This window comes from Podarcis muralis, chromosome 2 (genome assembly GCF_964188315.1).
Source record: "Podarcis muralis chromosome 2, rPodMur119.hap1.1, whole genome shotgun sequence".
Taxonomy (NCBI): Eukaryota; Metazoa; Chordata; class Lepidosauria; order Squamata; family Lacertidae; genus Podarcis; species Podarcis muralis.
Window position 1 is genome coordinate 123,081,541 of NC_135656.1, and position 24,940 is coordinate 123,106,480.

Consider the following 24,940-nt stretch of genomic DNA (forward strand, 5'->3'; position numbering starts at 1 on the left):
GAGTTTTTAACTCTGTGAGTAATCACAGTCTCTTCAGAGTTGGCCACCCCTGCTCCATCAGAACACCTCACCTTCAATGTCTAATCAAAGGTATCTCCAAAAAATATACCTTTGACACCATCTGGTCTCCTCCCTTGATTGAAGAACAGGTTATTTTAATGCCGCCGCCACCACCACCATCATCATCACCACGGAGGTATTTGTGGATGGGATACAATGATTCGAAATGTATAGCCAAGCAGATCAGTAGTTGGGTTCCTATTGAGGGCATTGGGGGAGCCAACATGACTGTGATGTGGGACTGAGGATTGGAGTGATCAATCTGTGATATTATGGCAGTGGGCAAAGCTGTATTTATTTTGAATAAATGATTTATTTTTTTAAAGGTCTCGAATTCAATGCTTTGCATGCAGAAGACTGTCCCAGGTGCAATCCTGGCAGGCAAAGAGCACCCTGTTGGCATCCGTCTTTCTCGGGAGGCGATGGAGGAGGGGGCCTTTGGGGGCGAAGTCCAACTGTGGGCAGCTTGCAGCACCTGCTGTGGCTGCTTCATGTCAGGGGCAAATGCTCAATGCCAGCAGAGAGAGGAGCAGATCCAGATGAACTCTGCTTTCAGCCTCCTATACTGCCTGCTCTTTCAATGGATTTCTGAAAGATGGGCCAGTTATGGGGGCAGAGATTCGTCGCTCCACAGGGAAATGACTCTCCTGAAACCACTGGCAATGCACATATACTGGTTGCCCGCCTCAGCACCTCCTTTATTCTGGCTGCCACCAGGGATTTTATCCACTTTGTCGTTAATGTAGCCATGAATGAGAAGGTACTGTAAAATCAATGAATTTATAAAATATAAACAATGTAGGGTGGGTTAAAAATTACCATGTGCACATAAGACGATGGTTTCAGTCTTTCTGTGTTTTCATTGTTCACTTATTGCAATCATAAAAAATGGGTTTAATGCTGCTGTTCTTACAAGAGGGAGTTGGACTAGAAGACCCTTGGAGTCCCTTTCTACTCTACAGTGGTACCTCGGGTTACAAACACTTTGGGTTACAGACTCCTCTAACCCGGAAGAAGCACCTCGGGTTAAGAACTTTACCTCCAGATGAGAACAGAAATCATGCACCGGCGGTGTGGCGGCAGTGGGAGGCCCCATTAGCTAAAGTGGTGCCTCAGGTTAAGAACAGTTTCAGGTTAAGAACGGACCTCCGGAACAAATTAAGTTCGTAACCAGAGGTACTACTGTACAGTACTATGATTCTAGAGCCCATCCTGCTTCCTAAACACCACTGTCGTGCTCCACTTTTCACAACTCTCCATTCCTAACTCTGTCTGCCAAAGACCAAATAGTAACAAACTCTCAGCACATGTTCACTCACAATGAGCACTCCAGTCATAGTCTATACATCCCTTACAGTACATTATCTCTTTCATTATACTATTATGAGACATTACCTTCATAGCTTTAATACATATATGTACAACTTCCCATACAAACACCAGAACATCAAATACACTCCATAAATTTACAATTGATTTTCCCCTATATGTTGTAGTTCTTGTTTAGTCGTTTAGTCGTGTCCAACTCTTTGGGACCCCATGGACCAGAGCACGCCAGGCACTCCTGTCTTCCACTGCCTCCCGCAGTTTGGTCAAACTCATGCTGGTAGCTTCGAGAACACTGTCCAGCCATCTTGTCCTCTGTCGTCCCCTTCTCCTTGTGCCCTCCATCCTTCACAACATCAGGGTCTTTTCATCATCTTTTCATCAGGGTCTTTTCATCAGGGTCTTTTCAGGGTCTTTTCCAGGGAGTCTTGTCTTCTCATGAGGTGGCCAAAGTATTGGAGCTTCAGCTTCAGGATCTGTCCTCCCAATGAGCACTCAGAGCTGATTTCCTTCAGAATGGATAGGTTTGATCTTCTTGCAGTCCATGGGACTCTCAAGAGTCTCCTCCAGCACCATAATTCAAAAGCATCAATTCTTCGGCGATCAGCCTTCTTTATGGTCCAGCTCTCACTTCCATATATCACTACTGGGAAAATCATAGCTTTAACTATATGGATCTTTTTACAGATAGGTAGCCGTGTTGGTCTGCCATAATCAAAACAAAAAAAATTCCTTCCAGTAGCACCTTAAAGACCAACTAAGTCAGTTCTTGGTATGAGCTTTCGTGTGCATGCACACTTCTTCAGATACACAGAATCTGAAGAATCTATGTATCTGTGTATCTGAAGTATCTGAAGTAATCTGTGTATCTGAAGAAGTGTGCATGCATACGAAAGCTCATACCAAGAACTGACTTAGTTGGTCTTTAAGGTGCTACTGGAAGGAATTTTTTTTGTTTTGTATATGGATCTTTGTCAGCAAGGTGATGTCTCTGCTTTCTGCTGATATGAGGGAGAAAGTGAACTCTGTGGGAAACGCTTGGCACAATCCATACATCTAATTGGGTTCTCCCCTGTGAGAGTCCGTAGGTGTTTATTAAGAACTCTGTTATATTTGAATCACTTTCCACACTCCATTCATTTAAATGGTTTCTCACCTGTGTAAGATGGTTGATGCATTGTAAGTTTTCCATTTTCACTGAAGTTCTTTCCACACTCCAAATATTTACAGGGTTTCTCCTGTGTGAGTTTGTAGATGTCTTATAAGACCTCCACTGTGACTGAAGCACTTCCCACAATCCATACATATAAATGGTTTCTCACCCGTGTGAGTTCGTTGATGTACGGTAAGATTTCCACTTTCACTGAAGCACTTCCCACACTCCATACATCTAAATGGCTTCTCCCCTGTATGAGTTCGTTGATGTAGAGTAAGGCGTCCCTTCCGACTGAAGCTCTGCCCACACTCTGTACATTTAAAGGGTTTCTCCCCTGTGTGAATTCGTAGATGTGTTGTAAGAGTTCTATTCCGACTGAAGCTCTGCCCACACTCCATACATTTAAAGGGTTTCTCCCCTGTGTGAATTCGTAGATGTGTTGTAAGAGTTCCATTCTGACTGAAGCTCTGCCCACACTCCGTACATTTAAGTGGTTTTTCCCCGGTATGAGTTCGTTGATGTATAATAAGTTTTCCATTTTCACGGAAACACTTTCCACACTCCATACACTTAAATGGTTTCTCACCCGTGTGAGTTCGTTGATGTGCAGTAAGATTTCCGCTTTCACTGAAGCACTTCCCACACTCCATACATCTAAATGGTTTCTCCCCTGTGTGAATTCGTTGATGTGCAGTAAGATTTCCACTTTTACTGAAGCTCTTTCCGCACTCCATACATTTAAAGGATTTCCTCTCTGTGTTAGTTTGTGGATGTGTGCTAAGGTGTTCACTCACACTGACGTACTTAACAGAAGGCCCCTCAGAATTCTGATTGCCTTCTCCATCACCTGGTTTAAAGTGGGGGATAAGAAAATATTGTTAGGATTTCAAGGAACAGAACAAGAGAACTTAACACACAACAATACCAATCAGCACTTTCTCTTATTCCAACACCCCCAACAATCTCCCCTCTCCTATGTAGCACATTCTTAGGAAAGGAAATAATCCCAGAAAATACAGTGGTACCTCGGGTTACGAACCTAATTCGTTTCGGTGGTCCGTTCTTAACCCGAACCGTTCTTAACCTGAGGCGTGCTTTTGCTAATGGGACCTCCGGCGCATGTTCTCATTCTGGGGCAAAGTTCGTATCCTGAGGTACTACTTCTGGGTTAGTGGAGTTTGTAACCTGAAGCGTTTGTAACCTGAAGTGTTTGTAACCCGAGGTACCACTGTAATAATAATAATAATAATAATAATAATAATAATAATAATAATAATAATATAAAGCACAAATAAAAGATCAGCCTCCTTCACACAGCACATAGTTTAACTAGGGAACTTGATCCCACAGGGAGCAATGATGTCCCAAATACATGGAGGAGAAGTCTATTGCCGGCCACTCGCCGTGATGGCTCTGCAATGCCTCCACACTCAGAAGCACCAATGTTTTTCCTAAATACTGGAAACCACAGGAGGAAAGATGGCTCTTGTGTTCGAATCCTGCCTGCTGGTTTCCCACAGGCATCTGGTTTTGCCAGTGGGAGAACAGGCACTGGCCTAATCCAGCAGGCTATTCCTATGTTGCTCCTTCACGGCATGAATAAATGGCACAAAGAGCTGGTTGACACCTTCAACGTGTATCAGTCAAGAGGGATAAAAATGCATCCTTATGTGGGGGCAAGGTTTTCTTTACGATTTACAGAGTTCTAACTGTTGCTATAAAAGAGACTGATTAATTTGTTGTAGTTTTGCTTCTGCATTTTATTATCTTTTATATGGATATGGTAGTTTTCTGAATTTTGCTTTTTACCCACCTGGAGATCTTTAGCCGAAGGATGGGATACAAACAGCGTAAATAAAATAAACATAATGAACTATGTAAGAACAAACAGGAGGAAAAATCACCTTGTTTTAGTTCTTATTTATTAAAGTTTAACTTACCTTACATCTTTCATTATCTTGTAATGGATACTATATTGAGGTTTAGTCAATATGCAAATGTATTTAAATTTAATTGATTTATTAAAATAAATTGAGTAAAAAATGTGCAAAATAAATAAATAAAAATGCATCCTTACCCAGAGAGGCCACCATCTCATCATTCTCCTCCATGACTTCCTTGTGCAGAGCTCTTTGGCCTGGATAATAATAATAATAATAATAATTTATACCCCGCCTATCTGGCTGGGTTTCCCCAGCCACGCTGGGCAGCTTGCAACAAATCACTAAAATACAATAACCTATTAAACATTAAAAGCTTCCCTAAACAGGGCTGCCTTCAGATGTCTTCTAAAAGTTTGGTAGTTATTTTTCTCTTTGACATCTGGTGGGAGGGCGTTCCACAGGACAGGTGCCACTACCGAGAAGGCCCTCTGCCTGGTTCCCTATAACTTGGCTTCTCGCAGTGAGGGAACCGCCAGAAGGCCCTCAGTGCTGGACCTAAGTGTCCGGGATCCACTCCTCCTCTGTGAAAAACACGACCACCTCCTCAAGGTTCAATAGGGCCTGGAAAAAGAAGAAGAAGAAGAAGAAGAAGAAGAAGAAGAAGAAGAAGAAGAAGAAGAAGAAAACAGAGCTTCTCTTTGGTCCCCATCATCCCCACTCAACACAGAGGGAAGCTGGGTTGTCCCATCTGTGCCTCTTCCCTCCTCCCTGCTCCGGTTGCTCTTTCCCTACCTGAGGAAGCTGCCTGGCTCCTCTTTCCACTCCACCTTTAATAAGAGACGGTGCAAACAGTGGTGCCTCTGAGGCCATTGCACTGCCTGTAGGAGATTCAGAGGAGGCGTAAAACTGGCCACTTCTGGGACTGTCCCAGCTGTATTTCAAAGCAAGGAGCTACGCCTTTATCTTCCCAATTCTGTGCGGTAGGACAGGGTGATAAATAACCAGGGGGTCAAAACTGGGCCCTCATGAGCACAGACCTCAACCGCTTGGGAAGGGAAAGCAGGGGGGGGGGGCAGGAGAGTTTAGAGCTGTGACTCTGTGGGACGAAGCCTTGAGCTGCCTACTGCCAGCAGGAGACTTCCAACTAAAAATAATAACGTTATTATATAAAAGGGTAAGAAGAATTCTGCATCTTCTACCATTTTGATTGAAGAAAGAAATATAATCAGATTAGATTTAATTAGGCTGAATTTGGTGATACACGAAGGGTTAAAACAGGAGGTCCACCCTTCGCTTTCCGGGTAAATTATATTACATGGAGAAAAGTTGCAAGTAGGAGAACTTATTTTACTAAAAAATGCCTATGGACACACGCCTGCTGATGGACCACCAAAATCCATTCTTTACTGATTGTCAATATCAGGAGATTTTAAAAGTGGCTACGGTGCTGTGTTGAGAGACAGAAAAGGGAAGGTGGTGCCAGAGTCCTGGGAGCGTCAGGGAGCCCTAACACCACTGTATCAAACTTTTCGCAGAAGAGACTTGGATTAAGATATATGAAGTACTCTTCTGAGGATTATAAGATTTCCTGTTGGGAGGAATAAAAGAAGGAAGAAGCTTGGAGTTGGCTCAACAAACACAACTGAGACTTTAAGGAACAGTTTGCAAGTGACTTGGTACCCCACTCTGAGACATTTTGGAAAAGCGGACAAGCGGTTTTAATACGCTTTCACTGGGAAAGTACTGGATCTCCCTGGTGGTTACTGGGAAACTATACTGAATGGACGTAATCAGGACTCATAGAGGAAACTGGCTGGTCTGAAAACAATGGAACGTTAGCCAGAGATCAGCTCAGATGCTGAAACTATGGCATTTTTGCATCAATGGAAAAGAGAATTTATGGAAAGTATGGCCAAGATATCAGAGACCATCAGTACCAGGTTGGATCAATATAACAACATGGCGGAAGAACCAAAAACAAGAGACGCAGGGGAGACTCTTGGGCAAAGACAGGTGGGAAAGTTTGTAAAGGGGAAATGGCTAATTGTTATGAAGAAAATCCAAAAGGAAAGAGCAGGGATTTGAAGGGCAGCACATACAGAAAACATTTGAGGAAGTATTGGTAAAATCACCAATGTTAAGATAAGAGCGAGTTGAAACTGGAAATGGTCCTAATTGTTAGCAGCTTCTTGAGGAGCTTTAAACATGAGCACAGACAGGAAATAGTTACGAGAAATTTGGGTGAAATCACAACTGTGGAGACAGAGAGAAATTTGGAAGGAAGGAGGGCTCAAATTGGGAATTGTCCTAATGGGAAGCCTCTTCTGGAGGAGATTTAAATATGCCAAAGTAAGAAAAAAGAATGGGTAACAGTCTGGCAAATTGGGACATCGGCAGACATGGATTAAATGCTTGCAAAAAGCAACAATAAGGATAATTTTAAAAGCGGAAATAGTCTGTAAGCATAGATGCGTAATGTATAAAGCGGTCTGGATGTCTAAAATATCTGTGCAGTATACCACAAGTTTAATTGTTCAGTAGTTGGGAAATTGTGTAAAGGGATCTGGAATGTAAGATGATTTGGTTTGTTTAAAGAACCAGAAGAGGGGGTGGAGGGAAGTCCGGAGATTTGGGGGGGGGGGGTAAAAATGTATTATTTTTGGTTATTTTTTCATGTTAATGAGAAATGTGCGGGGTAATCTGGTATTGATACAATGTGGCATATACTGGTAGTTTGGTACAGTGGTACCTCGGATTAAGTACTTGATTCGTTCCGGAGGTCCATTCTTAACCTGAAACTGTTCTTAACCTGAAGCACCACTTTAGCTAATGGGGCCTCCTGCTGCTGCCACTCCGCCGGAGCCCGATTTCTGTTCTTATCCTGAAACAAAGTTCTTAACCTGAAGCACTATTTCTGGGTTAGCAGAGTGTGTAACCTGAAGCGTATGTAACCTGAAACGTATGTAACCTGAGGTACCACTGTACTTGAAAACTAATAAAAATTATTTAACAAAAAAACCAAAAGAAGGAAAAACAAAAAACAAAACTGGCCCCTCATGAGCACAGACCTGAAGCTGCGTGAGTAGTTTTAAATCCTGTCACTCATGCGCCCATTTTTCAAGCTCCAGGAAATCCAAAATGTGCCTCTTCCCTCCACTTCAGGGGCACATAAACAGGACAGCAAACCCTCCCCCATTGTTCCCCACTCTGACAACATTGGGGGGGGCGCCCCCTCCCCAATAAGCAAATTCTTGTTTCTTTTTGCTTCCTTCTTATATCAGCCTCTTTCTTACTAAGGAAGCTGCGGAGGCTGATTTCCCTTGGCACTGTTCATCTCTCACCCCCCACCCAATTCGAAATCTCCTTCCTCTCTCCCGGAGATGGAAGCCGTTAAACAGAGAGGAGCATCTCTAGGTGGAATGGGGCTGTCACCCCTTTGAATGGAGTAGGGGCCCTTTATATGTCCAGCTGTCCTTTGTCAACAACAAATTGCTGCTGTTTTTTTGTGTTGGATATATGCTATATACAGGGACTATATACAGGGACACGGGTGGCGCTGTGGGTTAAACCACAGAGCCTAGGACTTGCCGATCAGAAGGTCGGCACTTCGAATCCCTGTGACGGGGTGAGCTCCCATTGCTGGGTCCCTGCTCCTGCCAACCTAGCAGTTTGAAAGCACGTCAAAGTGCAAGTAGATAAATAGGTACCGCTCCGGCGGGAAGGTAAACGGCGTTTCCGTGCGCTGCTCTGGTTCGCCAGAAGCGGCTTAGTCATGCTGGCCACATGACCCAGAAGCTGTACACCGGCTCCCTCGGCCAGTAAAGTGAGATGAGCGCCGCAACCCCAGAGTCTGTCACGACTGGACCTAATGGTCAGGGGTCCCTTTACCTTTACCTATATAAAAAAGGTAAAGGTACCCCTGCCCGTACGGGCCAGTCGTGTCCAACTCTAGGGTTGTGCACCCAACTCACTTAAGAGGCCGGGGGCCAGCGCTGTCCGAAGACACTTCCGGGTCACGTGGCCAGCGTGACAAGCTGCATCTGGCGAGCCAGCGCAGCACACGGAAACGCCGTTTACCTTCCCGCTAGTAAGCGGTCCCTATTTATCTACTTGCACCCGGGTGTGCTTTCGAACTGCTAGGTTGGCAGGCGCTGGGACCGAGCAACGGGAGCGCACCCTGCCGCGGGGATTCGAACCGCCGACCTGACGATCGGCAAGTCCTAGGCGCTGAGATTTTACCCACAGCGCCACCCACGTCCCTATATGCTATATGGTAATTTACCTATATGCTATATGGTAATTTACCTATATGCTATATGGTAATTTATGGACCTAATAGGCATCTAAAGCCATTTGCACTTGTTGCCATGCAACCAGTGCATGCAGAAAGCAGACACCCCATATATAGAAATGAGCAAACCAGAGATATTTTAGGGAGCAGGCAAGCAGGTGGGGCTCATTACATCATAGGAGCCTACGCAACACAACACACTGTTGCTGTATGTAGGTTTTATTTTATTTGTTTTTTATGTTATATTTTGGAAATGTACCACCAGTTGTTGTTTTTCCTTTGGGGAGGGCAAGAGAGTGAGGCCCCTAAGCTATAGCTTGTTTAGCTTATACGTAAATCCAGCACTGAGGGTGGGGCTGCAAATCCCTTTGTAGTTAGGGTGCACTGGGGGGGGGGGGACCTTTTTCTGGTTCGTCTCAAGTGTCTTCGCCCCCCTCCCCTCCCCCCACCATGGGAGCCTGGCTTGATCTCTGCGCTTCAAAAAGGATCTTGCAATGCAAACCCTGTTGAGGAAGGGGGAGCCCACTTTGCAACAGGACAGCCTTTATCACGCCCCCCCCCCACTTATTCCCACAGGGAAAGAGTGGAGCCCCTCCCTGCTTTCCTTTCTAAACACCCCCCCATCCTCCCGCCTCCTTTCCCAGCTGCCCTGTCTGAAGTTTCAGGCAGAGGGAAAGCAAATCCTTTTCCCACCCCCAAATAACCCTCCCCCCATATGCGGCACCTCTTTTTCCTCTTCTCCAAGCCCGCTTCTCTTCCGGGAATGAGGATGGAGACCCCTCCCCCACCAGATTGCCTCCCCCCTGCCCAATAAAAACAAACTTCCTGCCTCTCTAGGAAGCGCAGCTCATTGACCCAGAGGGAGGGGGAGTGGCAGGAGATCCGCATCCCCCTCCCTGCAAACAGAAATGCCCTTCCCAGCCTGCAAGCCCTATATTCTCGTTTATTTAGTGAGAAATTCATGGGTTCAATTCTTGCAAGAGGCAACAAAAAAGAGGAGAATTGACAGGGACATGTTTCTCTTGTCTCTCTCTTGACAGAGGCCATTATACAGGGAGACCAAAACAGGTTCTTTGTCAAAACTACTGGGTCTAAACCCCAATTGAAATGGATCCAGAAAATCAGTTTCTTCCAAAAGCGCCCGGATCTGGTCCATGACCACTCGCTCCAGAACCTTGCCCAGGAAAGGGAGTTTAGCAACTGACCAATAGTTTGTTAGGTTTTGTGAACCTAGGGAAGGTTTCTTAGGAGTGGTTTTACCACTGCCTCTTTCAAACAGGCCGGGACCATTGATCACCTCCCTGGCCCAGCCAGTGGCGTAGCGTGGGGGGTGCAGGGGGGGCCGGCCGCACCGGGCGCAACATCTGGGGGTTAGGGTTAGGGTGCGCAAATCCACGGGTTAGGGGGCGCAAATTACTTGCCTTGCCCCGGGTGCTGACAACCCACGCTACGCCACTGGGCCCAGCCAGCTGTTCCCTCCCTGCCAGTTTTCATCAACCAAGAGGGTCAAGGGTCTAGAGTGCAAGTACTGTAGTAGTAGTAATAACAATCTATTATTTATACCCCGCCCATCTGGCTGGGTTTCCCCAGCCACTCTGGGCAGCTCCCAACAGAATATTAAAAACAATACAGCGTCAGACATTACAAACTTACCTTAACAGGGCCGCCTTCAGTTGTCTTTTAAAAGTAAAATAGTTGTTTACTGCCTTGACATCTGCTGGGAGGGCGTTCCACAGGGCAGGCGCCGCTACCGAGAAGGCCCTCTGCCTGGTTCCCTGTAACCTCTCTTCTCACAGGGAGGGAACTGCCAGAAGGCCCTTGGTGCTGGACCTCAGTGTCCAGGCTGGATGATGGAGATGGAAAACTTTTCCTACATGCTATTTTCCTACCTCCAACAGAGGAGTGATAGCATATCAATTCACTTAATTGCCAGAGGAGGTCCACCAGGATGATCAAGGGTCTAGAAGTCAAGCCTTATGAGGAACGGTTGAAGGAGGTGCGTATGTCTAGCCTGGGAAAGAGGAGTCTGAGAGGAGATATGATAGCTATCGTTAAATATCTGAAGGGAGTGCCAGGAACACACACTCTAGATTCCCCCTCAACTGGACAGAGAGCCTGGAGATAGAGAATCTCTATAGACCACAGCAACTCCTTCTCCCCCAACCCTTGATTCTGGCCTGATGCTGCACTGGGTACTCAGGTGGCCACAGCTGGTTGAGACCAACTCCACCCTGTTCACCCACCCAGGTTTTAGTAATACATGCCAGATCAGACTCCTAGTCCAAAATCAGATCCGTGGATGAGGGAAATTTTATTCTGGGTTGACCTGGCATTCAGCAGTAGCAGTCGCAGACCCAAGGGTTGGCTGATACGACAACCACAGTTCCCCAAGTTGGAGGAGGGGCTGGCACACAGCAGAGGCATTAAGTGCCTGAGCCTCCCGCCCCTTACCTGGCCTGCCCCCCCCCCTCACGCTATACCTCCCCCTACCCAGAACCACTGTGATTGGTCTCCCGGGCTCTCCCCAACTCCTCTCCTCCCAAGCCCCTCCCACTGAATACCCTTGCAGCCCAGTTAAAAGCAGTTAAAACACTAAAGCAGAATTTTTAAAAGTATAAAAAGTATTTTAGAAACAATTTAGAGGAGGAGGGCTCTCTGTTGAGCAGCAGCCACAGTCCTTGTGAAGCCCGTCAGGCCCTACCCTAGGCCAGGTGGAGACATAGCTGTCAACTTTCCCCTTTTTAAAAGGGAAATTCCCTTATTCTGAATAGAATTCCTCGCAAGAAAAGGGAAAAGTTGACAGCTATGGGTGCAGAGAGGCAGAGCTGGGCCCTCAGGCTCCCGGCAGTCTTCCTCTAGTTATAATAACGCAAGTGCTGAATTCGGATGTATAGATTGTTTAGAGATTTTGAAGGTCAGATTTAAAAACTTTGCCCCAGAAGACCTGGACCACCCTAAACTCCCACCAAACGTGAAAAGAGGAATCCGAGACTTTCTGCATGCAAAACAATTGCTCTCCCACTGAGCTGCGCCCCACCCCACCCCATAACAAAGCCTAACTTTCTCCATCAGCTCCCTCTTTTTACAAAAGGTACACATTGTAATGACACTGGACCACCATTTAGGGAGGAAATGACTGTCCTGAAACCACTGGCAATGCCCACATTTCCCTGTGCCACCTTCCCTCCCCAGATTGGTTCTTCCCCTCAGCACCTCCTTTATTCCGGCTGCCACCAGGGATTTTATCCACTTTGCCCGTTAATGGAGCCATGAATGAGAAGGCATCATAAAAGCAATGAATTTATAAAATATAAACAACGTAGGACGGGTTAAAATTACACTGTGCACATAAGGCGATGGTTTCAGTCTTTCTGTGTTTTCATTGTTCCTTTATTGCAATTATAAAAATGGGCTTTATGCTGCTGTTCTTATAACAGGGAGTTGGACTAGACCCTTGGAGTCCCTTTCAACTCTACAGTTCTAGGATTCCAAGGCCAATACTGCTTCCTAAACACCACTGTTGTGTTCTACTTTTCACAACTCTCCATTCTTAACTATGTCTGCCAAAGATCATAGAATCATAGAGTTGGAAGAGACCACAAGGGCCATCGAGTCCAACCCCCTGCCAAGCAGGAAACACCATCAGAGCACTCCTGACATATGGTTGTCAAGCCTCTGCTTAAAGACCTCCAAAGAAGGAGACTCCACCACACTCCTTGGCCGCAAATTCCACTGTCGAACAGCTCTTACTGTCAGGAAGTTCTTCCTAATGTTTAGGTGGAATCTTCTTTCTTGTAGTTTGGATCCATTGCTCCGTGTCCACTTCTCTATGCAGCAGAAAACAAACTTTCTCCCTCCTCTACATGACATCCTTTTATATATTTGAACATGGCTATCATATCACCCCTTAACCTCCTCTTCTCCAGGCTAAACATGCCCAACTCCCTTAGCCGTTCCTCATAAGGCATCGTTTCCAGGCCTTTGACCATTTTGGTTGCCCTCCTCTGGACACGTTCCAGTTTGTCAGTGTCCTTCTTGAACTGTGGTGCCCAGAACTGGACACAGTACTCCAGGTGAGGTCTGACCAGAGCAGAATACAGTGGCACTATTACTTCCCTTGATCTAGATGCTATACTCCTATCAATATCAATATCAATGCTATACTCCTATCAATATCAAATATCAATGGATTCTCAGCACATGTTCACTCACAATGAGCACTCCAGAGCCACATTCTGAATACCCCAAACAGTACATTGTATCTTTCATTATACTTACTATTACGAGACATTACCTTCACTGTCTTAATACATATATGCACAAAATTCAATACAAACACCAGAACATCAAATATACTCCATACATTTACAATTGATTTTTCCCTATATGAGTTTGTTGAAATGAGGGACAAAGTGTCCAACATCTGTTGGAAAAACTTGGCACACGCCATACATCTAAATGGGTTCTCCCCTGTGATGAGTTCATAGGTGTTTATTAATAACTTAGTTATAACTGAAGCACTTCCCACACTCCATTCATTTAAATGGTTTCTCACCCGTGTGAGTTTGTTGATGTATTGTAAGTTTTGTACTTGCACTAAAGCTCTTTCCACACTCCATACATTTAAATGGTTTCCCCCCTGTATGAGTTCGTTGATGTATTGTAAGTTTTCCATTTTCACTAAAGCTCTTTCCACACTCCAAACATTTAAAGGGTTTCTCCCCTGTGTGAGTTTGTAGATGTCTTGTAAGACCTCCACTATGACTAAAGCATTTCCCACAATCCATACATTTAAATGGTTTCTCCCCTGTGTGAGTTCGTTTATGTCTAGTAAGGTGTGAACACTGTCTGAAGTTCATTCCACACTCCATACACTTAAATGGTTTCTCCCCTGTGTGAATTTGTTGATGCTTTGCAAGAGATCCACTATGACTGAAGCACTTTCCACAATCCATACATTTAAATGGTTTCTCCCCTGTGTGAGATCGTTGATGTATAGTAAGGTGTGAACACTGACTAAAGCACTTCCCACACTCCAAACATGTAAATGGTTTCTCCCCGGTGTGACTTTGCTGGTGCACAGTGAGTCTTGAACTACAAATGAAGCTCGTTCCACACTCCAAACATTTATATGGTTTCTCCCCTGTATGAGTTCGTTGGTGCAGGGTTAGCTGTGAACACCGACTGAAGCTCTGCCCACACTCCATACATTTAAATGGTTTCTCCCCTGTATGAGTTCGTTGATGTAGAATAAGTTGTGAACACGACCTGAAGCTCTGCCCACACTCCATACATTTAAATGGTTTCTCCCCTGTATGAGTTCGTTGATGTAGAGTTAGGTGTGAACACTGACTGAAGCACTTCCCACACTCCAAACATCTAAATGGCTTCTCCCCTGTATGGGTTCGTTGATGTAGAGTAAGGCGTCCATTGTGACTGAAGCTCTGCCCACACTCCATACATTTAAACGGTTTCTCCCCTGTGTGAATTCGTAGATGTGCTGTAAGAGTTCTATTCCGACTGAAGCTCTGCCCACACTCCATACATTTAAACGGTTTCTCCCCTGTGTGAATTTGTAGATGTGTTGTAAGAGTTCCATTCTGACTGAAGCTCTGCCCACACTCCGTACATCTAAAGGGTTTCTCACCGGTGTGAGTTCGTTGATGTATAATAAGTTTTCCATTTTCACGGAAGCTCTTTCCACACTCCATACATTTAAATGGTTTCTCACCCGTGTGAGTTCGTTGATGTACAGTAAGATTACCGCTTTCACTGAAGCACTTCCCACACTCCATACATCTAAATGGTTTCTCCCCTGTGTGAATTCGTTGATGTGCAGTAAGATTTCCATTTTTACTGAAGCTCTTTCCACACTCCATACATTTAAAAGGTTTCTCCTCTGTGTTAGTTTGTGGATGTGTGCTAAGGTGTTCACTCACACTGACGTACTTTACAGATGGCCCCTCATAATTCTGATTGCCTTCTTCATCACCTGGTTTTAAATGGGGGATAAGAAAATATTGTTAGGATTTCAAGGAACAGAACAAGAGAATACACAGCAAGACCAATCAGCACCTTCTCTTATTTCAACACCTCCAACAATCTCCCCTCTCCTATATACCACATTTTAAGGAAAGGAAATAATCCCAGAAAATAGTCTCTTAGCGGAGGAGACACATGTTGCAAGTTGACATAGCAGAGTATTAGTAAACAAAATATTTGTTGAAGAGTTTATAACCAGCGATAAACTAAAAAGATCAATGTGGTAATGCATACAAACATGGTTTTTACCCGTAACAATTTTTTTAAAGATGGCCAAGGAAGAATTATCAGGGCACAGGCAATTGTTGAAGGAGAAGAAATGGTCTTGGTGAGTCTTTGCGCCAAATGAGAAAAAAACGGAGATACAAACACTCACTAGAAAGACAATTGATATTTTATTACAATGGTAAGAATTCTTCTGGGAAAATAATTCAATATGCATAACTAAAGAACTAAGATTTAAGACTCAAAAAAGTGGAAATTCTACTGTGAACTATTTCTGATTACAACTCAATTCTATTTGTTATGAGAACAGCACAAACCGGTAAAACCAGCTATGATTCATTGGGCAAGAGATACAGGCCATAACTTAGAGATGAGTGCTTGGGAGAAATGTGGAAGAGATTTAGAATTCACAGCATGTTGCACACTGAAGAATTTTATGAAAATGGTGTATAGGTAGTATTTGACACCGAGTAAATTAGCTAAGATGTACAAAACGGAATTAGGTATCTGCTGGAAATGAAAGGGTATTTTTTAATCATATTCCCAAAAAAAGCTCAACAACTCTAACAATGAGTAGATCACTGCCAGTATTTTTATAGCGTGAGTTGATTGCAGTCTCTTGGAAGTTGGATGTCCCTGGAATATGGGACATATATAATAATTTATTGGGAGCTAAAACACCACTTTGACTTTCACCTTTGGAAGCCATAGCGGTGAAAATAAAACTACTAAGTTGGGTGACTTATTTATTAAGATTGGAGGGTGGAGAATTTAAATTAAAAGGGTTGAAGGATTTACCAGGAATGTTGACAACATGGTTACAATATCATCTTTTGAATGAAATATTTAAAAAGGATATGAAGTGGGGGTTTGGAGAACTACCATCACAATTATGGAATATGGATATAAAATTTGCAGCATGTTATTGTTTAAGAGAAAATTCGTGAGTCGAGAGACCGCTGTTGCCCTCCGGCCCTGCTGGTGGGTTTCTCCTTGAGAGTCTCTCTGAGGACAGGATGCAGGAAAAGAGTGGTCCTCATCCTGATGGGCTCTTTTTATATTCCTACACACTGAAATGAGATACACAAAGATACAGTCTCACAACAAAGTGGTAGGACATACCTCTCAATTGGTCCAGGGCAACATCTCCATATATTTCTGTTTCTGGCGAGATGAGCTCAGACTTGAGTATCTCTCCTATGTGGAATAAGTGAAACAGAAGTGCTATTTACATCATATGTGACTGTAAAAGTATCCAAAATAATAATCTTTTCAAGTAATATCCGGTGTCCCAAAAACCAGCTAATGCTATTCTAGGCTGCATTCACAGAAGTCTAGTGTACAGATCAAGGGAAGTAATAATACCGCTCTATTCTGCCTTGGTCAGACCACACCTGGAATATGGTGTTTAATTCTGGGCACCACAATTTAAGAAGGATGTTGACAAGCTGGAAGGTGTGCAGAGGAGGGCAACCAAGATGATCAAAGGTCTGGAAACCAAGCCTTATGAGGAGTGCTTGAAGGAGATGGGTATGTTTAGCCTGGGAAAGAGGAGCCTGAAAGGAGATGGGATAGCCAACTTCCAATATCTGAAGGGCTATCACATGGAAGAGGGAGCAAGCTTGTTTTCTCCTGCTCTGGAGGGTAGGACCCGAACCAACGGCTTCAAGTTACAAGAAAGGAGATTCCAACTAAACCTCAGGAACAACTTTCTGACTGTATGACCTGTTGGACAGTGGGACGGTCTCCCTTGGGAGGTGATGCACTCTCCGTCACGGGTCATTTTTAAGCATAGTTTGGAAGGCTGTCTCTCATGGATGCTTTATTTGAGATTCCTGCACTGCAGGGGGATGGACTAGACGACCCTCAGGGTACCTTCCAGCTCTATCATAATACAGTGGTACCTCGCAAGACGAATGCCTCGCAAGACAAAAAACTCACAAGACGAAAGGGTTTTTTGTTTTTTGAGCTGCTTCGCAAGACGATTTTCCCTATGGGCTTGCTTCGCAAGACGGAAACGTCTTGCAAGTTTGTTTCCTTTTTCTTAACACCGTTAATACAGTTGCGACTTGACTTCGAGGAGCAACTCATAGCACGCGGTGTGGTAGCCTTTTTTGAGGTTTTTAAAGACTTTGGTGATTTTTGAAGCTTTTCCAAAACTTTCCCGACACCGTGCTTCGCAAGACGAAAAAAATCGCAAGACGACAAAACTCGCGGAACGAATTACTTTCGTCTTGCGAGGCACCACTGTAATAATAATAATAATAATAATAATAATAATAATAATAATAATAATTTATTATTTATACCCCGCCCATTTGGCTGGGTCTCCCCAGCCACCCTGGGTGGCTTCCGACAAAGGATTAAAATACAGTGGTCTGTTAAACATTAAAAGCTTCCCTAAAGAGGGCTGCCTTCAGATGTCTTCTAAAAGTTTGGTACTTGTTGTTCTCTTTGACATCTGGTGAGAGGGCGTTCCACAGGGCGGGCGCCACTACCGAGAAGGCCCTCTGCCTGGTTCCCTGTAACTTGGCTTCTCGCAGCGAGGGAACCGCCAGAAGGCCCTCAGCACTGGACCAGGCAGAATGATGGGGGTGGAGACGCTCCTTCAGGTATACTGGACCGAGGCCGTTTAGGGCTTTAAAGGTCAGCACCAACACTTTGAATTGTGCTCGGAAACATACTGGGAGCCAATGCAGGTCTTTCAGGGGAGTCATTTGCCTGCGGGGAAAGAAATCTCTGTGCCCACGTAATTGGCCCGGTTTCAGAAATCAATTTAGGGGAAATCCATCTAATAAATATTAGATAATCACCAGAGCTAGCTGGCTGAATTAGTCCTACTTGGGCCAGTGAGGAGGCCAGGGTTAGAATTAGCTGTGGGGGTCTCAGAGCTGGTAATCTTCATAAAAGTGGAGGGGGAGGGAAGAGAAGGGAAATAAAAGATCAGGCTGAATTCAAATTAACCAGGCGGAATAGCTCTGTCTTACAGTCCATATGTTGCTCCTTCGTGGCATGAATAAATGGCTCAAACAGCAGATTCGCATCTTTGACGTCTAACAGTCAAGAGGGATAAAAATGTGCCCTTACCCAGAGAGGCCACCATCTCATAATTCTCCTCCATGACTTCCTTGTGCAGAGCTCTTTGGCCAGGATCCAGCAGAGCCCACTCCTCCTCCGTGAAAAAGACAGCCACCTCCTCAAAGGTCAAGAGGGCCTGGAAGAGGAAGAAAACAGATCTTCTCTTAGATCCCCATCATCCCCACTCAACACAGAGGGATGCTGGGTGGTCCCATCTGTGCCTCTTCCCTCCTCCCTGCTTCCGTTGCTCTTTCCCTACCTGAGGAAGCTGCCTGGCTCCTCTTTTCACTCCACCTCTGAGAAGAGACTGTTCAGAGGGGGTTGCGAAGGCCATTGCGTTGCCAGTGGAAAGGATGGAGGAGGAGGCATACACTGGGCCTCTTCTGCGACCCTCTCAGCTGTTGCTACGATGCACTTCAATGCAGGGAGCAGCTCTTTCAGGAGAACAATGCATAAATTATTATTATTATTATTATTATTACTGAATATATATACCGCCCTATACCCGGAATTGGGCTTTAGATCACCTATAGTGCTATAAAACCCTCCTGGCAACCTGGATGGGGACGAGGCCAGGCAGGAGTGAGGTTGGCAGAACCGGCAGAGAAAGTCCCTCAGCACCTCTGCGCTGGGCCAATCCTGCAAGGCAGGCCAGGTCTCCCACCCCTGGGAGCTTTGATTCTCCTTTTCGACCCAAGAGGATATCATGGAGGAGCCTCTTTTTGGAAAGATGCAGCCATAAAAAAATTATTCCCCCCCCTTCCCGCCCCCCAGGGCCAGCTGGGGAGGGGGCGTTTCTTTAATTTCTCCAATCTTTGCCGTGATGCTTTTTAAAGTGCTCCTCAGACCTTGATTATATTTAAATCCTGTGATCCATGGCCCATTTCAGGAAGCTGCAGAGGCCGGTTTCCCTTGACACTGTCCATCTCTCACGCCCCCCATTCAAAATCTCCCCCAATCCAGAGGCGACTCTGTTCTCCAGCTGCTTCCACTTCCTCTCCCCTGCTTGCCTTCCCGATCTCCGCCCCACTGAGGCAGGGGCTTCGGCAGCAGATTTCGGAGTGGGGAGCAGATCAGGGTCCTGGAGGAGCTCAGCCCCCCCCCCCCGCCGTCCAGCCCGGCTCCCTGACGCAGGAGGCAGAGCCAGGGAGGGAAGTGTGGGCAGCAGTGGGGCAGCAGTGAGAAGGGAGATGGAGGGTGTTAAGAGAGGAGCATCACTAGGTGGAATGGGGCTGCCCCCCCCCTTTGAACGGAGAAGGACTGACTGCTGAGTCAACATGCACAGGGTGGGGCTGCAAATCCCTTTGTAGTTAGGGTGTACTTGGGGGGGGGACACCCTTTTCTGGTTCGTCTCAAGCGCCTTCGCCCCTCTCCTCTCTCCCCACCATGGGCGGCTGCCTGGATCACTGCGCTTCAAAAAGGATCTTGCAATGCGCTTCAAAAAGGATCTCCCCCTCCTCCCCCCGTTGCAACAGGATGGGTTGCATCCCGCCCACCTCCCTCTACTGATTCCCAGAGGGAAAGTGGGGAGCCCTCCCCTGCTCCCCCCTCATTTCCCTCCCCACTCTTCCCTCCCCCCCCCTCTCCTTTCCCAGCTGCTCTGTTTATAGGTTCAGGGGCAGGAAATGCAAATTATTCTGCCGACCCCCAACCCCAAGTCGCGCCCCCCCCTGCCCCCCAAAATACGTGGCACCTCTTCATCCTCCTCTGCGGGCCTCTTTCTCTTCCGGGATTGTGCATGGAGACCCCTCCCCCTCCAACTTTGCTTCTACTCCCCCCCCCAAAAAAACCCCCACTTCCTGCCTCTCTAGGAAGCGGAGCTCATTGGCCCAGAGGGAGGGGGAGTGGCAGGAGATCCGCCTCCCCCTCCCCGCAAACAGAAATGCCCTCCCCAATTCCGGGGAAGACCTGTTTTCCTAGGGTGGCCGAGAAGCTCTATATTGCCATTTATTTGGTGAGACAGTCGCGGGTTCAATCCCCGGCAGCGAAAGAGGACACGCACACCTTATTTCTGAAAAGGCCCCCCCTGGGGAAAAAGAGGGTGAAGGGGTTCAGAGCAGCAACTGACAGTAATATTAAAGGGTGCCCAGACCCTCCGTCCTTGTTTTCCAGGGACACTCCTGGATTTACAGAAGCCATCCTGGTTTCTGATTTAATCCCGCAACGTTTTATTTTCCATAGGATGTCCCTATATCCATTGGATAAATTTTGGAGGGAGAAATGCGACCCCTGAACCAGAGAGATAAGTAACATCTGAAAGGCAGCCCTGTATAGCAAAGCTGTTTAATGCTTTATTATGTTTTTATATATGTATGTTGGAAGATGATGATGATGATGATTAGGTGGCCATAGTTCAAAAAGTGAAAATCCGGACACAAAACCAGTCCAGCTTTTTCTTTAGTTTTTCCCAAAGTTTTTGAACTTATTTTGCAAAAAATATATAATGCAGTTTTTGAGCTATCTTTTTGCAAAATCAGCAAAAATGGCACTGCCGACACGGGAGATTTTTCCGATTTTCACCCAGACACTGCTTCCAACTACAGTATCCTGGGTATGTCTGAGAAATTCCAGACATATGGAAACCCTACTGTTGAATTTGGAGAAATTCCGGTGGGTATGGGGTGGTCCGGTGTCTTTACAATGCGTACTTTTCAAAAAGTGGGGGCCAATGGACAAAATTGGGCTTTGCTTTGAGGGGGCAAAGCTCAGTGGCAGAGAAGTTGCTTCACATGCAGAAGGCCTCAGATGCAATGCTTTGCACACAGAAGGAAGTCCCAGGTGCAGTCTTAATATCTTAATGACCATCTGTCAGGGATTATTAAGATGTCATTCCTATTGGTGTTTTGCAACTTTGACCTGTTGCAGGACCTTAGCCAGACCTTAGCAGAGCATACGCAGAGTTCCAGAAAGCAATCAGTTGCAGGCAGGATGGACGAAGCAGGAACAAGACGCTGCTACTAGTAACTTGGTTACTTAGATGTGTTTATTATTTACAGCTGACTCTACAAGTTACTATATACAGGAACAGATACGGATCTTAACCAGCTCTCTCTTAACAAACTCCAAACAACTCTCAGAACTCAGAAAACCACACAGACCAACAAACTATCCAGTCAGTAAGATCATAAGTCATCAGTTGTGGTAGCTGCTATTAGAACCAGATTGGCCTTTCCAAGTTTTAAAGTTAATACAAAATCATTAACCTATTTCTAAGAGGCATTCGGCTGAGAATGTTGTCAATCTGGACCCTTGCTGAAGATGATTTACCACAACATACAGAGGACTAAATTTGTTTGCCGCTCATAGGCCTATTCTTCCCCACCAGTCTTACATGACTAGTGTGGCCTCCTATACTACCTGATTTCTGAAACAGGGCCAATTATGTGGGCACAGAGATTTCTTTCCCCACAGGCAAATGACCCCCCGAAAGACCTGAATTGGTTCTCAGCATGTTTCCAAGCACAATTCAAAGTGTTGGTGCTGACCTTTAATGTCCTAAACGGCCTCGGTCCAGTATAACTGAAGGACCGTCTCTACTCCCGTCATTCAACCCGGACACTGAGGTCCAGCTCTGAGGGCCTTCTGGCAGTTCCCTCCCTGCAAAGAAGTGAGGTTACAGGGAACCAGGCAGAGGGCCTTCTCGGTAGTGGTGCTCGCCCTGTGGAACACCCTCCCATCAGATGTCAAGGAAATAAACAACTATCTTATGTTTAGAAGATATCTGAAGGCAGCCCTGTTTAGGGAAGTTTTTAATGACAGATGTTTTAATGTATTTTTAATCTTTTGTTGGAAGCCGCCAGAGTGGCTGGGGAAACCCAGCCAGATGGGCAGGGTATCTATCTATGTATGTGTGTATAAATAAATAAAATATAAACACTGGCAATGCCCACATTTCCCTGTGCTGTAGCCAAGATTAAGCAATATATGATGGTTTAAAGATTACTTTCTGCATGAAGATGGATTCAGCCTCTCTGTGTTTTCATTGTTCCTTTATTGCAATTATAAAAATGAGTTTTATGCTGCTGTTCTTATAACAGGGAGTTGCACTAGAAGACCGAAGTCCCTTTCAACTCTACAGTTCTAGGATTCCAGAGCCAATCCTGCTTCCTAAACACCACTGTCATGCTCCACTTTTCACAACTCTCCATTCCCATTTCTCTCTGCAATGACCAAATATCAATGGACTCTTAGCACATGTTCACTCACAATGAGCACTCCAGGGTGATATTCTGCACATCCCTAACAGTACATTGTATCTTTCATTATAATTACTATTATGAGACTTTACCTTTGTTGCTTTAATACATATATGCACAACACTCCATACAAACAGCAGAACATCAAATATTCTCCGTGCATTTAGAATGGATTTCCCCCTATGAGAGTTTGTGGATATGAGGGACAAAGTGAATTCTGTGGGGAAAACTTGACATCTCCATGGGTTCTCCCCTATGTGAGTCTGTAAGTGATTATTAAGAACTCCATTATAACTGAAACACTTTCCACACTTCAAACATTTAAACCGTTGCTTCTCTGTGAGATCGTTGATGTTTTCTAAGAGTTATGCTCTTACCGAAGCACTTTCCACAATCCATACATTCATATGGTTTCTCCCCTGTGTGTTTGTTGATGTTTTTTAAGGTTTCCTTTCTGACTGAAGCTCTTTCCACACTCCATACATCTAAAGGGTTTCTCCCCTGTGTGAGTTCGTAGATGTACAATAAGTGCTCCATTGTGAATAAAGCTCTTCCCACACTCCATACATCTAAAGGGTTTCTCCCCTGTGTGAGTTCGGTGATGTCTTGTAAGTTTTCCACCTTCACGGAAACCCTTCCCACACTCCATACATCTATATGGTTTCTCCCCTGTGTGAGTTCGGTGATGTCTTGTAAGTTTTCCACCCTCACTAAAACCCTTCCCACACTCCATACATCTATATGGTTTCTCTTCAGTGTGGGTTTGTTGATGTTTTGCAAGGTACGCACTTTTAGTGTAGCTCTTTCCACACGCCAAACATTTATATGCTTTCTCCCGTGTGTGAATTTGTTGATGTTTGGTAAGGTTATTACTCTGCCTGAAGCTCTTTCCACACTCCATACATCTATATGGTTTCTCCCCTGTGTGAGTTCGGTGATGTCTTCTAAGTTTTCCAGCTTCACTGAAACCCTTCCCACACTCCATACATCTATATGGTTTCTCCTCTGTGTGGGTTTGTTGATGTTTTGCAAGTGACCCACTTACAGTGTAGCTCTTTCCACATGCCAAACATTTATATGGTTTCTCACCTGTGTGAGTTTGTTGATGTTTGGTAAGGTTATTACTCTGCCTGAAGCTCTTTCCACACTCCATACACCTAAATGGTTTCTCCCCTGTGTGACTCCGTTTATGTTGAGTAAGGCTTGCACTCCTAATGAAACCCTTCCCACACTCCATACATCTATATGGTTTCTCCTTTCTGTGGGTTTGTTGATGTTTTGCAAGTGACCGACTTTCAGTGTAGCTCTTTCCACACGCCAAACATTTATATGGTTTCTCACCTGTGTGAGTTTGTTGATGTTTGGTAAGGTTATTACTCTGCCTGAAGCTCTTTCCACACTCTGTACACCTAAATGGTTTCTCCCCTGTGTGAGTCCGTTTATGTTGAGTAAGGCTTGCACTCCTAATGAAACCCTTCCCACACTCCACACATCTAAATGGTTTCTCCCCTGTGTGAATTCGTTGATGTACAGTAAGGTGTAAATACTGTCTGAAGCTCTTTCCACACTCCATGCATTTAAATGGTTTCTCCCCTCTGTGAATCTGTTGATGTCTACTAAGGTTTGAAGACTGTCTGAAGCTCTTTCCGCACTCCATACATCTGAATGGTTTCTCCCCTCTGTTAGTTTGTAGATGTGTGCTAAGGTGTTCACTCACACTAAAGTACTTCACAGGTGGCACCTCATAATTCTGATTGTCTTCTACACTGCCTGGTTGAAAGTTGGGGGAAAGAAAATATTGTTAGGTCTTCAAGGAAGAAAACAAGAGAAATTAACACGCAGCAAGACCAATCCGCACTTTCTCTTATTTTAACAAATCCAGCACTCCTCCCTCTCCCATGTACCACATTTTAGGAAAGGAAATCTGAAAATAATATCAAGAACCCTTAGTATCCAGTTCTATCTTCAACTCACATGTAACACTGAGCACCAAGAGAAACCTTCTCTGCTGACGTGAGGCATCTATGGCCCTCAAGATGTCGTTGGACTCTAAGTAGCATCAACCCAAATAAAGATGGCCAATGACCAGGGATGATGGGAGTTGTAGTGCAGCAACATCTGAAGGGACACACTTCTCGGTAGAGGCGCCCGCCCGGTCGAACACCCTCCCATCAGATGTCAAGGAAATAAACAACCACCTGACTTTTAGAAGACATCTGAAGGCAGCCCTGTTTAGGGAAGTTTTTAATGTTTGATTCTATTTTTAATATTTTGTTGGGAGTTGCCCAGAGTGGCTGGGGAAACACGGGCAGATGGGCGGGAAATAAATTATCATCATCATCATCATCCAATTGCAGAATAGCCTTTACCAAGGGATCATGGACTTTGAAGAAGCACCAACTCAGGATGAATCCCGCTTTATCACTACACAAAGGAGTCTCAAAGCGGCTAACGTTCTCCTTTCCCTTCCTCCCCCACAACAAACACTCTGTGAGGTGAGTGGGGCTGAGAGACTTCAGAGAAGTGTGGCTAGCCCAAGATCACCAAGCAGCTGCATGTGGAGGAGCGGAGATGTGAACCCGGTTCACCAGATTACAAGTCTACCGCTCTTAACCACTACACCACACTGGATGAAAGGGAGAAACAAGCTAAGAGGAAAGTACGTTTGGGAAACCCTCAATGT

General features: G+C 45.2%; 3 protein-coding genes across 4 annotated transcripts in view; all 3 read right to left on the reverse strand.

The window, feature by feature from the left end:
- The window catches only part of LOC114592648 (uncharacterized), a 26,564-nt gene extending 7,063 nt beyond the window's left edge, over positions 1-19,501 (reverse strand). The window contains exons 1-5 of the mRNA XM_077923458.1: positions 18,321-19,501; positions 18,071-18,197; positions 16,106-16,180; positions 13,674-14,708; positions 10,362-10,369 (exon numbers count right to left, since the gene is read on the reverse strand). Of these exons, the coding sequence (XP_077779584.1) occupies positions 10,362-10,369; positions 13,674-14,708; positions 16,106-16,180; positions 18,071-18,197; positions 18,321-18,395 (1,320 nt within the window). The 5' untranslated portion in view covers positions 18,396-19,501. The remainder of the gene's footprint in view (positions 1-10,361; positions 10,370-13,673; positions 14,709-16,105; positions 16,181-18,070; positions 18,198-18,320) is intronic.
- LOC114592628 (uncharacterized) lies at positions 1,440-9,493 on the reverse strand. Of its 2 annotated transcripts, none has more exons than XM_077923387.1 (3): positions 9,441-9,493; positions 4,620-4,679; positions 1,440-3,389 (listed from the first exon to the last, which is right to left on the reverse strand). In XM_077923387.1, exons 2-3 carry the CDS (start codon positions 4,651-4,653, stop codon positions 2,611-2,613), a joined length of 813 nt encoding a protein of 270 aa, XP_077779513.1. In that variant the 5' UTR covers positions 4,654-4,679; positions 9,441-9,493; the 3' UTR covers positions 1,440-2,610. The 2 variants fall into 2 exon arrangements, with proteins under 2 accessions (XP_077779513.1, XP_077779514.1); XM_077923388.1 differs by lacking the exon at positions 9,441-9,493 and adding an exon at positions 5,218-7,043.
- Positions 19,502-21,022: 1,521 nt separating the features above from the next.
- LOC114592604 (uncharacterized) overlaps positions 21,023-24,940 on the reverse strand; it is a 134,542-nt gene continuing 130,624 nt past the window's right edge. Inside the window, exon 8 of the mRNA XM_077923683.1 lies at positions 21,023-24,027. Within this exon, the coding sequence (XP_077779809.1) occupies positions 22,661-24,027 (1,367 nt within the window). The 3' untranslated portion in view covers positions 21,023-22,660. The remainder of the gene's footprint in view (positions 24,028-24,940) is intronic.

Bases quoted from the DNA above. Each gene is read 5' to 3' on its own strand.
- LOC114592628 (XM_077923387.1), bottom strand. From the start codon at position 4,653: ATGGAGGAGAATGATGAGATGGTGGCCTCTCTGG. The intron at 3,390-4,619 runs GTAAGGATGCAT...ACTTTAAACCAG, and splicing joins TGAGATGGTGGCCTCTCTGG to GTGATGGAGAAGGCAATCAG.